The sequence below is a fragment of the Dendropsophus ebraccatus genome, chromosome 7, assembly GCF_027789765.1.
Source record: "Dendropsophus ebraccatus isolate aDenEbr1 chromosome 7, aDenEbr1.pat, whole genome shotgun sequence".
In the NCBI taxonomy this organism is placed as follows: Eukaryota; Metazoa; Chordata; class Amphibia; order Anura; family Hylidae; genus Dendropsophus; species Dendropsophus ebraccatus.
The window spans coordinates 41,971,349-41,985,924 of NC_091460.1; the positions used below are offsets into that span (position 1 = coordinate 41,971,349).

Consider the following 14,576-nt stretch of genomic DNA (forward strand, 5'->3'; position numbering starts at 1 on the left):
TTTACTTTAAAAAAAATATCAAAGAGAAGAACCGTTACTTCCTCGTGTTTGGATTTTTTTTTTTTATATATATTTTGAAACCAAATAAACGGTTCCTAATAAAAACCAATAGCACAGCAATCCCACAATTGTCCTGTTATATAAAATACACCATGAAACCACAAAGCTACATTAAAATTAATTTATTTAACAAATAGAACTATAATATAAATGATAATAAATTTCAAATATACAGTATATTACATAATGCACCCCTTCCAAAGGGATTAATGCAATAACAACATAAAAAAGAGGCAAACAGACAGTGCTGTTAAATAGAAATACATCATCTCTTACATGGAAGAGACCCACATTTCTCTTGACATATACATATCCCTTTATCGACAATGTCATCTGCTGACATCATTGGACTTTAGAAATGGTGGCAGATGAGAAGTCATCTATTCCAGGTTCCCCTTTAACCCCTTTAACCTGTGGCTCTCCAGCTGTTAGGGGACTACAACTCTCAGCATGCTCTGACAGCTGCAGAGCCACAGGTTGCAGACCACTGGATAATACATGTTATTGATATGTTTTATCCTAAATTTATTTGGATTGACCATGGATGAATGTATTTAGGGTTTTCCAGCTTGGTCAGCTCTCCACAAGTAGGCTGTAGGGTTCCTCTAGTCAGGCTCAGCTAACAAGGCGATAATGGCAATATATGTTGCAGTGATAGAGTATTTCTACTGATGAATTCCCTGGGAATTCATAAAGAGTGACACAAGTTATGGTGCAGAAAGCTGTCACACAAGGTCCTGGCCAAAAGTCTGGGCTGGGTTGAAGAGAGTGTCTTATGAGAGGTGATACATGCTGTATCCAACATGTGCAGTGTACAGTCCCATGGGGGATACTGGCAGGGTAGGCCTCTGGAAAGGATTGGAGCTTCCATACAATGAAGCTGTGGGGACAGCAGTTCCCAAGGGGAAGGAGATGCCAAAGGCTGGGGGTAACATGGGCTTGGCTGCCATTTTGAGTTTTTCAAGTTCTGCTTCTTGAAGCCTCTTGGCTTTTGCTCTTCTGTTTTGGAACCAGATCTTGACTTGGGTCTCGGTGAGGTTGAGGGAACTGGAGAATTCGGCTCTTTCGGCTATGGAAAGATATTGTTTCTGTCTGAATTTCCTCTCCAGGGCCAGGAGCTGGGAGGTGGTGAAGGGGGTCCTGGGCTTTCTGTTGGTTTTGTGCTTTCTCAGAGTGCAAGCTGGGGGGCTCATCCTCCCTGAAACGGGCAACAAGAAAACAAGGCTTAGAAATCATACAGGATAGTAGGGCAACAAGTAAAAAATCTGTTTCATTTGCAAGATTTTTTTTTATTTTTATGATTGTTAAATCATTTGCTACTGTTATGGCTTCAATCCTGAACAATAGTAAGGAGGAGTACAAGAGCAATGTAATAATAATAATAATAATAATAATAATAATAATAATAATGATAATCATCATCATCATCATCATCATCATTATTAGTGAGTACCAAGAATATAATACAATAATAATAATAATTAACATAATAGTTATAATAATACAAATAATAATTATTAGTATTATTATTATTAATAATAATAATAATAATAATAACAACACAACTACAGATAATAACATGGCACAATAGTAAGGAGTAACAAGAACAATATAATATAATAATAATACAAATAATAATTAACATAATAGTAAAAATAATGAAAATAATAATAATAATACTACAAAAAATAATAACATGGTACAATATCACAGGTTCCTTGCTGGACACAGAACATTTGGTTGTTGAGTTATTATATTATTATATACATTTGATCAGAATGAATACATTACCAGCAAGCTTCACTCTATAGACTACAAAGACAATGCAGATATTCACAGAGTTTAAAGAGGAAAAGTTTTTTTCAAACTTTTCAGCAGGCAGTAAAGAGTTATTGTAGCTACAAGAAGGAGAAGAGAGAGAGAAGCCTCTCATGTCTTGTACTTACTTGTAGGGGAAGGAGAGAATCTGGGGTTCTGCATCCAGGGGTTCCTCTCTCTGTCTGGACTCTCAGACTTGACAAGTGCTTCTTCGGGGAGTTTCATGATCCCTCCTACAGTAAAATGGCTGTTGAGAGCTATGGGGGAGCTGGGGGTGTCTGCAGCCAGGGAGCCCATCCTTGGGCTTTGGGATGTCCCAGCTAGTGGGGATACAGCAGGGCTGGAGATGTCCCTGTCTCTGCCAGGCTTCTTGTCTGCCATCAATGCCTCCACACTGAAGGGCAGGACTGCAGCATTCACCCTGGGCTTGTTGTCACTCTCTTCCTCCACTGCCATCTTTAGGCTGGTCTGCATGGCTGGCTTGCTGTAAGTAGGGCTTTCAACTGTTGCTCCACCACCAAGCTGGAAAGAAGTCATAAGAACACCAGGGGCCATACAGAAGTGATCCTAGCAAACCTCAGAGAGCAGGAGGACATGTGCTTTCCATGGGAGATCAGCAATGTAAATCCTCAGCAGGCTGGCTGCTTGTTGTCATACTTCAAGCTGGAGACTCAGCACTTTCTTGCTAATAAAGCAGAAGCCAATAATGGTTTGGTCCAATGGGAGAGCAGAGGGGGAGGGATCAGCATTGTGATTGGCCCCAGCTCCCCTCACACAGCCACCACTCTCCCTGACTCCAGGACCTGGAGCTGAGCCCATTCGCAGCCCAGCACAGCTCCTGCCTTTCATACACTTACCCAATTGCCCTTTTTTGTGATTTGCAACCTTGTTGTTGACTTGTTAAATAAAAGAAATGCAAATCAGATTGTTTAACAGCAGCTGAAAATGATCTGCAACACAACTGAAGTATAATGAGAGTGTTTATTAGGACTCCTAATCCACCTTCAAAGGACCAAGGCTCCTTTCTTCTCTTTCTTCCAGTCCACCTTATCTGGGACTATTGCAAATGATACATCCCTCCCCAACAACAAACACACAGTCCACAACACAAGGACACTTCCAACTTTCCTTTACTGCCGACAAAAAACTTACCAAAAACTTTCACAAAACACAGACATATCATATGGAGTATTTCTTTCTTTCTTTCTTTCTTTCTTTCTTTCTTTCTTTCTTTCTTTCTTTCTTTCTATCTATTTATCTATCTCCTATCTATCTATCTATCTATCTATCTATCTATCTCCTATCTATCTATCTATCTATCTATCTATCTATCTATCTATCTATCTATCTATCTCCTATCTATCTATCTATCTATCTATCTATCTATCTCCTATCTATCTTTCTCATATTTATCATCTATCTATCCTTTCTTTCTTTCTTTCTTTCTTTCTTTCTTTCTTTCTTTCTTTCTTTCTTTCTTTCTTTCTTTCTTTCTTTCTTTCTTTCTTTCTTTTCCATATCTATCCTGGTATAAGCAGTCCAGAGGACCTGTCCCCTATATACCCCCATCCTCCCCAGTGTGTAAAATTTGATTTATTAACTGATCTCTTTCTAGGAGAACTGTATTGATAGCCAGGGGGGTATCTAATCTCCTACAAACACGATGGAGACTTCCCATTCATTGACAGATAATTGTATTAAAGCCCTGATTTCTCTCTATAGCCAGGGTGTTTATCAACCATTACACAACACATACAGGGCGGGCAAATAGGAGGAAGAAATACTTTGGTTTGCAGGATAATTAGGTAGATTTGTTTATATAACTTGCACAGTGATATGATAATAGTAACAACAATAATAATAATAATAATAATAATAGCAACAATAGTAATACTAACAGCAACATCTGTATATAAACAGCCAAATAGATATTCATGGAAATATGATGAACAAACATCGCTAAATATAGAAGGATATAAGATTACCAGAACATATGAATTCATCAGAATATAGAACACATTACACCATGGACACATAATAATATTGTTAGTTGTAGTAATCCATAGGGTTTCTCGCTTCAGTGTATGGGAAGAGAAGTCCTGTATTTATATAAGAAATATTCTATCTATCATCTATCTATCTATCTATCTATCTCCTATCTATCTATCTATCTATCTATCTATCTCCTATCTATCTATCTATCTATCTATCTATCTATCTATCTCCTATCTATCTATATATCTATCTATCTATCTATCTATCTCCTATCTATCTATCTCCTATCTATCTATCTATCTATCTATCTATCTATCTATCTCCTATCTATCTATCTATCTATCTATCTATCTATCTATCTATCTCCTATCTATCTATCTATCTATCTCCTATCTATCTATCTATCTATCTATCTATCTATCTATCTCCTATCTATCTATCTATCTATCTATCTATCTATCTATCTATCTCCTATCTATCTATCTATCTATCTATCTATCTATCTATCTATCTCCTATCTATTATCTATCTCCTATCTATTATCTATCTATCTATCTATCTATCTATCTCCTATCTATCTATCTATCTCCTATCTATCTATCTATCTATCTATCTATCTATCTATCTATCTCCTATCTATCTCCTATCTATCTATCTATCTATCTATCTCCTATCTATCTATCTATCTATCTATCTATCTATCTATCTCCTATCTATCTATCTATCTATCTATCTATCTATCTATCTCCTATCTATCTATCTATCTATCTATCTATCTATCTATCTATCTATCTATCTATCTATCTATCCATCTATCTTATACATATATATATATATATATATATATTTTTTTTTTTATATATTTTTTTTTTATCACTTATGTCTTATTTCTATCCCATCTGCTTGAACCCCAGACTGTTGCTATTGGGGTCCCCCTCCCTTGCAGTGAGTGGGCCCGGCTCCTCTCAGGGAAGCGTCTGCATTGCTAATTGCCCGTATAAACAATGTGTCACCATTAGTCAGTGGCTCTAATAGGCAGACAAGTGATGTTGTTTTAGGCGCCAGCAGCGGCCTGATCAAAGGCTGGGACTGCAGGGACCATTGAGGAGGAGGTGAACTCACATCAAGGAGCCCTGCAGGGACAGCAGCCCATTCAGCCTGAACAATCCCCCTGCCCCAGCCTTTCCCAGAGCACTCCTCCTGTTTCATAGGGAAGAAATGCACACACACTCATTCCCACTCTCCCATCCATAGACACACACAGGGCTCCCTAATATCTTGGATTAGAGCCCCTTATCCAGGGCATTGTATGGAGATGTCAGGCAGGGAGATGCTAGGATAGGCTGGTGATAACTGCTGTCTGCCCGTCTGTCTGCTGCCACCCCAGGCACACACCATTAGCCTTATCTCTCTACTCATGAACAGTTAGCGTCTATTAGAGAGTAGATGAGATCAATCCAGAGATTGGGGAGAGCAGTGCTGAGGGGGTGACCTTCACCCTCTACTGAGCAGGTAGCAGACACTGCAGAAACTATGTATATTTTATTATGGACTCTTCTATCCCAGGTAGAAGCTTCAGCTGGAAGTCCCAGTCCTGAGGATAGATCCCTGCACAGACCCATAGCCCTATGTACTGTACTAATACTGTGTATTTATATACTTTATTACTGAGCAACAGGTGCCCTATATCAGTCTGCACAATCATACACTATCTATCTATCTATCTATCTCTCTTCTATCTATCTATCTATCTATCTATCTATCTATCTATCTATCTATCTATCCATTTGTCTCACAAAAGTCCTTAATATCCATTACACATTATACAGAACTATCTGTCATCTATAATCATGTCGATTCTATCATTGATATTATTGCCTTTACATGTGCATATGTGTGCATATAGCTTTTCTTATTGCAAAGACTAGCCTGTATGGACAGATACTGTAGAGATCAATTATATATATATATATATATATATATATATATATATATCTCCATAATTACCATCCATCTACCTATAATCGCTTTCATACAATAAACATGGGAATGCAGAATCGACTTTTGCCATACATGGAATACACAATGGGAATAGAACATGTTGTTAGTACACTGTGTGGGTTGAACATTTTGCAGAACAGAGGTCTTTATATTTTATATATAATATAGGTGCAACACAGTCTTGTTTCTATCTATCTATCTATCTATCTATCTATCTATCTATCTATCTCCTATCTGTCTATCTATCTATTATCTATCTATCTATCTATCTATCTCCTATCTATTATCTATCTATCTATCTATCTATCTATCTATCTATCTATCTATTATCTATCTATCTCCTATCTATCTATCTATCTATCTATCTATCTATCTATCTATCTATCTATCTATCTCCTATTATCTATCTCGTATCTATCTATTATCTATCTATCTATCTATCTATCTATCTATCTATCTATCTATCTCCTATCTATTATCTATCTATCTATCTATCTATCTATCTATCTATCTATCTATCTCCTATCTTCTATCTATCTATCTATCTATCTATCTATCTATTATCTATCTATCTCCTATCTTCTATCTATCTATCTATCTATCTATCTATCTATCTATCTATCTATCTATTATCTATCTATCTATCTCCTATCTATCTATCTATCTCCTATCTATCTATCTATCTATCTATCTATCTATCTATCTATCTATCTATCTATCTCCTATCTATCTATCTATCTCCTATCTATCTATCTATCTATCTATCTATCTATCTATCTATCTTCTATCTATCTATCTATCTATCTATCTATCTATCTATCTATCTATCTATGTCATCTATGTATCCAGCATATAATAATGCCTCCTATTCTTATTGCATTTACTGTTGTAATTCTGGCTGATATGTCACTGTTAGATACAGAAGTGTCTGGGTCGTGTATTGTACAGTCTTGGTGTCCTGTTGCAGCATAGTATATGCTGGTGATGGTGTGAGAGCCCCCTCCATGGGGTGTACAGCAGCAGCAGCAGCCCCCAGTACAGTATCAGCTCCTGTGTGTTTGGATTGGGAATGTGAAGCTCAGTAGGGTCTTGGCGCTAGATAACAATATTGAACAATTAGCATCCCAAACAGCTTCTGTTCCTATAATGAATGTCCTATCAAAACCAATTACCCAGAGCGTTTTCTTTCAATGTGAATACAACAAATGACGCTCGGGCTGACTATAAAGGCCTCTAGGAGTCATCTGAAGACATTGTCTGCCTTTTGTAAACGTTAGCTTTGTGTTTTGTGTCGTGGAGTGGGGAAGAAAGAGTTCACAAGACAAGATCCCTTTGTTCCTGGGGAGTGGAGACACTGGAGACCCTGGAAGAACTTGTCAGACTTGCAGACTCTATAAACTGGGGATGGAGAGGGCAAATAGTCCCTGTGCACTACTTATATAGGTCCATAGTGTTGTGTACACATTGCTTACATGCTGCCTACTGGATATATACACAGAACCACAGCACTAGCCCTGATCAGACATCATAGACATTAGGATAGGGCTATTCAATGGGGGGGATTTATCAAACCTGGTGTAAAGTGAAACTGGCTCAGTTGCCCCTAGCAACCAATCAGATTCCACCTTTCATTTTCCAAAGAGTCTGTGAGGAATGAAAAGTGGAATCTGATTGGTTGCTAGGGGCAACTGAGCCAGTTTCACTTTACACCATGTTAGTGACTACAAACATGAACCCAGCTCAGACTTGGCTACAAAGACACCAGATACTGGGTTTATTATTACTTAAAACCCCCAAATTCATTGACATGTGCTGGCTGCAATCACAGCTAATATTCTAGCTCCTCCTGTCCAATGTGCACAGCTTAGTACACTCCTTCCAGGCATATACATCCAGCTATATACCTATCTCTATAATGGGGCTTATCAGGGGGGCACAGGCTGATGGACAAGATGGATAAGAGCAGTATGGATTATGAATGGGCATTTACTATAGAAAAGCTGATGGTTAATGCAGTAAATCACCACTGTGACTGAAGAATGGAGAGAATACAGTCTAAGGGTATAAACACACACGGCATATACGCTGCGTATTTACTGCTGCGATACGCAACAGATACACAGCAGATTAGATCTAAATAACTGAACACAGCATCAAATCTGCTGCGTATCTGCTGCGTATCTGCTGCGTATCTGCTGTGTGTGTTTGTACCCTTACACTGTTATAATATTATCACCACTATCCATTTCTAGTTTCTTCAGCTCTTTCTTAAAACAAAACAAAAAACGTTTTACAATTTTCTGCCAAGTTTGCTGTCAGTGAATAGAAGGTTGGCTCTAAGTTTTCTGTCAGTGAAAAGGAGGTTGGCTCTTAGTTTGCTGTCAGTGAATAGAAGGTTGCCTCTTAGTTTGCTGTCAGTGAATAGAAGGTTGGCTTTTAGTTTGCTGTCAGTGAATAGAAGGTTGGCTCTTAGTTTGCTGTCAGTGAATAGAAGGTTGGCTCTTAGTTTGCTGTCAGTGAATAGAAGGTTGGCTCTTACATAAAGAGGATGACATTCCAAAGATCTGTTTTTTTTTCCCAGATGGGAGTCTGCTCCAATATCTCCAGTCTAGTCAGTCTTCTAATAGAGGTAAACCTCCAGACTCCAGACTGATGCACTTTGCTGATACATTGTAGCAAATAATCAGGACAAGAGGGTTTTTATGTTGTTGTTTTTTTTACTACTAGGTATTTAGCTCACAATGGATTGCAGACACTTGCAAAGTGTATCAAAGTTTTAGATCAAGACCATTTTCAGCTTTTGCATCTAATCAAGGTTCACTGACAGCAAGCAGAGATAGTGGAATTGGCAATTGAAACAAAACTTAACAAGCCATTTACATATAAGCTAACTTCTTTATAGCCCACCTAGTGTAATATTTGTCAGGCTGCATATATTATGGGACTTGCTTTTACAATATCCCCTATAGCTTTGTGAACACTTTGCAGACAGCCCATTGTCTAAATCAGTGGATCTCCATCTACAATACTACAACTCCCATCATGAAGACTATCTGTGTATGATGGGGGTTGAGATTCCAAACAATGCTCTGGCTACACACAAAGCACTTTGCAGACACCTATGAGATCTACCAATATCCTTGGACATTGTATTGACTTAACTTAAAGGATAACTCCAGGGCAACTTTTTTTTAATTATTTCAAATCAACTGGTGTCACAAAATGCCAGAGATTTGACGTTTACTTCTATTAAAAAATCTTAAGTCTTCCAGTACTTATCAGCTTTTGTTTGTTCTACATATTTATATCTATGTCTATTTTATACAGCAGCTGATAAGTACTGGAAGACTGGAGATATTTTTTTTTATAGAAGTAAATTACAAATTTCTGGGACTTTCTGACACCAGTTGATTTGAAAGAAGAAAAAAAAATTGCTGGAGTTGGCCTTTAAGGTTTGCAAGCATTTGGTGCTTTCCTACAGTCTATGCATACACATTGTGAATGCATATCATTGCATAAAGGGAGCACAGACTCCTGTGCAGGTCTCTGCCAAAATTACGTCCGTCATTTTGAGTCTAGAATAACGGACGTTATTTAGCAGTCTGGCCTCCCTTTAGTGCAATGACTGGTGTTTGCACATTATTCTAGTTTGGGATTACTAATTGCCCTTTGGGTGCGGCTAAATTAAAAATTCCATTAAATTTAATAGTAAAAACGGAGAAAGAACGGTGGCAAAAGGAAAACTTGTGTGTGAACAACTAATAAAAAATGTCCGCCGTTTGCAAAAGACGTCCGAAAATAATAATCATTATCATTATTTTGACGTCCGAAAATAATGATCATGATCATTATTTTGACGTCTGCGGTAAAAACATCCATTATTCAATGCATTGTGCGCCTTGGACGTCCATCTTCCCGTTGACTTCAATGCATTGCCATTTTAGTCAGTTAAAAAAATCAAATTCGGCCGCCTTTTCTCTATTTTTGACGTTGTGTGAACATAGCCTTACACTGATGACTTCAAGCAAGACGCCTGAAGGAGGAAAAGGAGGCACCCTGTCATATTGTGGTACTAACTACTTCTGCAATGCTAGAAAAAGTCTGGAGAAATGTACAAATAGTGGGATTGATCCTTCTTGCTGGACCCCAGTCCCAGCTTCCTGCCTGGCCATAGACAGTCTGTCACATTGTCACAAGGCGTCATTGTCCAGCCTGGTGCTGCTGGCCTCACTGGAATGCAAAAATTCAAGTGGCCCAAATTAATTTGATCGCGACATTATGATGCACTTGTGAAAGATGAAAGGAGAGGCTGGACGTCTCCTCCAAGAACTCCATAATTATACATAATATATCCTATTTCAAAGCAATTAGCTCAATCGGGCGTAACGAGGCACTTGGCTGCCAGGGAGTAACAATGCCTTACGGTTATTTAAGATTTAAGATGTCAAGGAGACTCTGAGACTCTGCCCAAATCTGGTATCAAGCAGAGGGGTTCTGCAGCCCCCAATACCAGGGTAACACTATGCAGGATATCAGATGGGGGAAAAAAACTGCAAAATTCTGCTTTTCTCTAATGATTTTCACATATCCTCCATAGTTCTGTGGTACTACAAGTGCAGAAGACTTCACACTGCTTATTCCACACAATAAATACCTTCCCTTATATTCTTCCATATTAACCCCATGCTAGTACAATAATACATCCCATCCATTATACTGTATGTTACAACACAAGTATTCTTCCTCTGATTCTTCTTCTTTTTATTAATAATACATTTACTTTTTTTTTTTTTAATTAATGTAGTTATTGAGTTACACATTAAATAGTATTTAAATATAACTAACAATGATAGGAATCCTCATTACTTTACTAGGAATTATCATTCTTTTAAGATGAAGTATATTTGTATATTATATGTAATATATTATTTGTAATACATATTGTAAATATTTATGTTTATACTTATGACATTAATAATAATAACAACAAAAACAATGCCAATAAATGAATGCTTGGACTATTCCTGGTAGACTAGTACTAGTTATAATAATATTAATAATAACATAGAGAGTAAGATTAATTAAAAGGAAGAAATAATAATAATAATAATAATAATAATAATAATAATAATAATAATAATACAACTATTTAAAGAAGTAATAGTGGTATAAATCATGGTATTATTGCTACTACTACTACTAAGGCCAGGTTCGTACATGGTGGGGGGAATGTACTATTTCTCATGAACCATATTGTTCTACTCTTCAGTGTTAGATTTTGACGCACAGTAGATACACACCATTTACAAATAATGTACATTGGGTAACCCAAAAAGTTCCAAGGGAGTGATAAGTCTAAATTTAGTTGTTGACCTGACTCTATGGAGCCAGTTCCACCCAGGATGGATGGTTTTTAAATGTATCTAGAGCTGTAACCTGCAGTATTACCAACTCGTCACTTATAAATCACAGACACAGATAAGACATTGTATCATGATTATAAGCATGGATAAATGGTCTAAGTTTTATTATGGTAATCACATTTTATAGACAGAATATGGGGCGGTACTACTCATGCGTAGTGTATTTATATGAAATGTAAACATCCAACACAGGCAGGGTTCCAAGTCACAAGACACATACATGCCACACTCTGATAGGCCAGTCCATAAATGGTAACAGTTTCCTGTACGGCGCAGTCAAGCTAGCACAACATGTTATTTTCCATAAATTGTTTATAGATTTCTGTCTCTCTTCTCCTTGGGTATTGTGACTACAAATGATAATTTTCCTGGAGCTCTTCTCATTAACGTGCTGCCAGCATTCCTTTCCTTCTTACAAACCATTTCTCTGTCACCCTCTGATCCCGCTCTGATCATCTCCTTATTCAGAGGGCAGTATATATAGGTGTAGTCATATAGGTACGGTGCAAGTAGGTAAAATCACATCCTCTGGCCGTATTAGGAGCATGGCTGGACGGAGGTATGTTTTCCCAATAATTTACGCATGGAAAAGGCTAATTTCTGGTGCAAAAAAAAGACTGAGTGTAAATGATTTAGCAATTTACATCTGAGATTTACTAGTGTGCAGCGAAATAGTAAGTAACACAAAAAAGACACCTTGCATAATGCAGTCACCGGGCCCGACACTCAGCAACAATAGTAAATTCCTGCCATTGTATTTTAGTCCTTAAATATTCAGTATTTGCAGCAAAACCAGGAATATGTCCAAAACAGAAAAATGTGCAAATCTTTCGATTATAGTCAGTTTTATTGATTCTTGGCTAAAAATCAGCTCCAAATTGGGGAACAAATACTGTCCAAACATGATGCAAAATACTAGTTATGAACCTAACCTTAAAATGACATTTTAATGGTTTAAATTGCATCAGGTCTCAGTCCTCAGACTAACTCTGATCATTATAGCCGGACAAAGCAGAAGGCCGTGAGCGTCACTCCCCAGCTTATTACCCCATCTGACTGATTACAGGAGTCAGGCTCTATAGTATATAATGGCTTCAATCTCCTGCAAGCTTAAGGGGGAAATCCAACCAAATATAAAAATCTGGTGCAGGCAGAGGGTGGGGGGAACATAATTAAAAAATCTATACTTACCCATCTCCGTTCCCCTGCAGTGCAGCACCATTAGCTCTCTGACAGCTAGCTGCTGGTCTCCTGTTTCTCCTGGCTTCCAACATTGTCACATCCTGGCGGGAAGTTCCTGCTCAGCCTGTCAGTGATTGCGGCATTGTTTTGCCCCAGTCACTGACTGCCTAAACGGACATGACGTAGTGAGAGCTGCAGGAGGCCGACAGCTGTCAGAGAGCAGCAATGCGCTACAGGTGCACAGGGATGGGTAAGTATGGATTCCTTATAGCGTTCTCCAGGCTTGCATCAATGGGAGTGATCTGATTTGTAGCTGTGCACATTTGCTTTACTTTTTCCCTGAAAATTGTAGTAAAAAGCAGTCAGGAAGCAGACCTGGTAGCTAGACCTGGTAGCAAAGTTTTCAAAAATTTGGTTTGCTAGGTTCGCAAACTTTTGGCATAAAATTCACGAACTTGCTAGCCAAACCTTAGCGAACTCCAGTAAAACAGCTAAATGATTGTTTAGCTTTTTTGGTGCAGTTCAACTGTTCCCTCATCAGTACTTACCTGCCTCCGCTCTCCCGATGCCGTCCTCTGTGTCTCCGGTGTCTTTAGCCGCCTCCAGCCTGCTCAGCCAATTACTGACGGAGATGGGACAGCGCCGCAGCATATAGTTGGCAGAGTGGGCTGTCACTATAATCCCTGGAGTGACGGCGGCGCAGAAAGCTCTGGGGGCTCATAGGAGCCCATAGAGCATTGTTCTTGCTCTTTCCAATCTATGGAATGCACTAACATATGTCCAGTGATCGGCATAGTTTCCTCCAATGTGATTGTGTCAGATCAATAATCAATACTAGATAGATTGAGTAAAATAATGCTCCCGAGCAGGACCAGAGCTGCTAAATAGTGCTCTGCAGTCCTCATCTCACCTCATTTCATGGATGGTGCCCCCTTTGTGTACCAGCTTGAATTCCAAGCCTATGATCTGCACTGTGTATTCTCATGTATCTGTAAGGCTCCTGCAGTAACATTACTTTGATGTTAACCTATCGAATATCCATAATCTACATTTTTGTACCATTGCTCATTCAGTCCAGTGAAAACTAAGCCCGATGTCTTCAATGATGTCACCTCCATCCAGGGAGACATTACAGCTACCCGTCGTAGGCGATTACACCCTGACACATACTAGTTGTCTCTGGCTACGGAGTAGTCGGCCTCAGAGTACAGTGACTAATAGACCTGGCCAACACTTATATGAAATGTTAATTTAAGAAAATTACAGCTCAGCTCATTTGTACAATTTACCTGTCACAAATCCTTCCCATGACCTTTACAAGTACAGAGGTTACACATAATATCTCCAAAAACACAAATGTAACCTGCTTCTAGCATCTCCTTAGTAACCGCAGAACCGCCAAACAGAGGGAACTTAAAGGGAGACATCATAGGGATCACGTATGATGGGACAATAGGAAGAAATCTACCAAATAACATGACAAAATCTTCATGCATTTTTAGATTGAGCTTAGACTCTGTTCATATTGGTGTTTTAGTGTTATATTGTGTTTGTTTTCTGTTTACAGCAAAACATAATGTAGTTAATTTTAACAGTATTGCCAGATTTTCTTGGGGGCAGTCAGAAAAGTATTGTCAAATACGCCATTGTATGTAATACTTACATTGGCTATATCACAGATACAGTATATAGATCTATACTGATGCATCATGTGAATTTGAACATATTAAGGCCGGGTACACACAAAGTATGACACTGACCGTTAAAATAATGAACATGTATAATGAACATTATTTCCGGATGCTGTTTACACAGTGTAAAGTACGCCTGGCTGACGTACTTTACATTATAGTCATTGGTTAATTGAAGTGTGGGCACACCCACAATTCAATTGTAAAAAGATAATGTTCCTGCAGCTGATACAGCGATATCGGCTGCAGGAACGTACCAAACGCTGCCGGGTATGTAACACTGTCCGTTGCTATACAATGGACAGTGTTATACTATGTGTGAACATAGCCAAACTGTGTGTGAACAGCTAAAAATAACATCCAGTGTTTGCAAAAGACGTCCGAAAATAATTGTCATGATCCTTAT

General features: G+C 38.3%; 1 protein-coding gene across 1 annotated transcript; it reads right to left on the reverse strand.

Moving 5' to 3' along the window:
• Positions 1–258: 258 nt before the first annotated feature.
• Positions 259–2,764, reverse strand: MSX1 (msh homeobox 1). The gene is made up of 2 exons (XM_069976436.1): positions 2,007–2,764; positions 259–1,258 (listed from the first exon to the last, which is right to left on the reverse strand). The coding sequence occupies exons 1-2, from the start codon at positions 2,431–2,433 to the stop codon at positions 834–836; spliced, it is 852 nt and encodes a 283-aa protein (XP_069832537.1). The 5' UTR covers positions 2,434–2,764; the 3' UTR covers positions 259–833.
• Positions 2,765–14,576: the final 11,812 nt, after the last annotated feature.

Bases quoted from the DNA above. Each gene is read 5' to 3' on its own strand.
- MSX1 (XM_069976436.1), bottom strand. From the start codon at position 2,433: ATGGCCCCTGGTGTTCTTATGACTTCTTTCCAGCTTGGTGGTGGAGCA. The intron at 1,259-2,006 runs GTAAGTACAAGA...TGCCCGTTTCAG, and splicing joins ATTCTCTCCTTCCCCTACAA to GGAGGATGAGCCCCCCAGCT.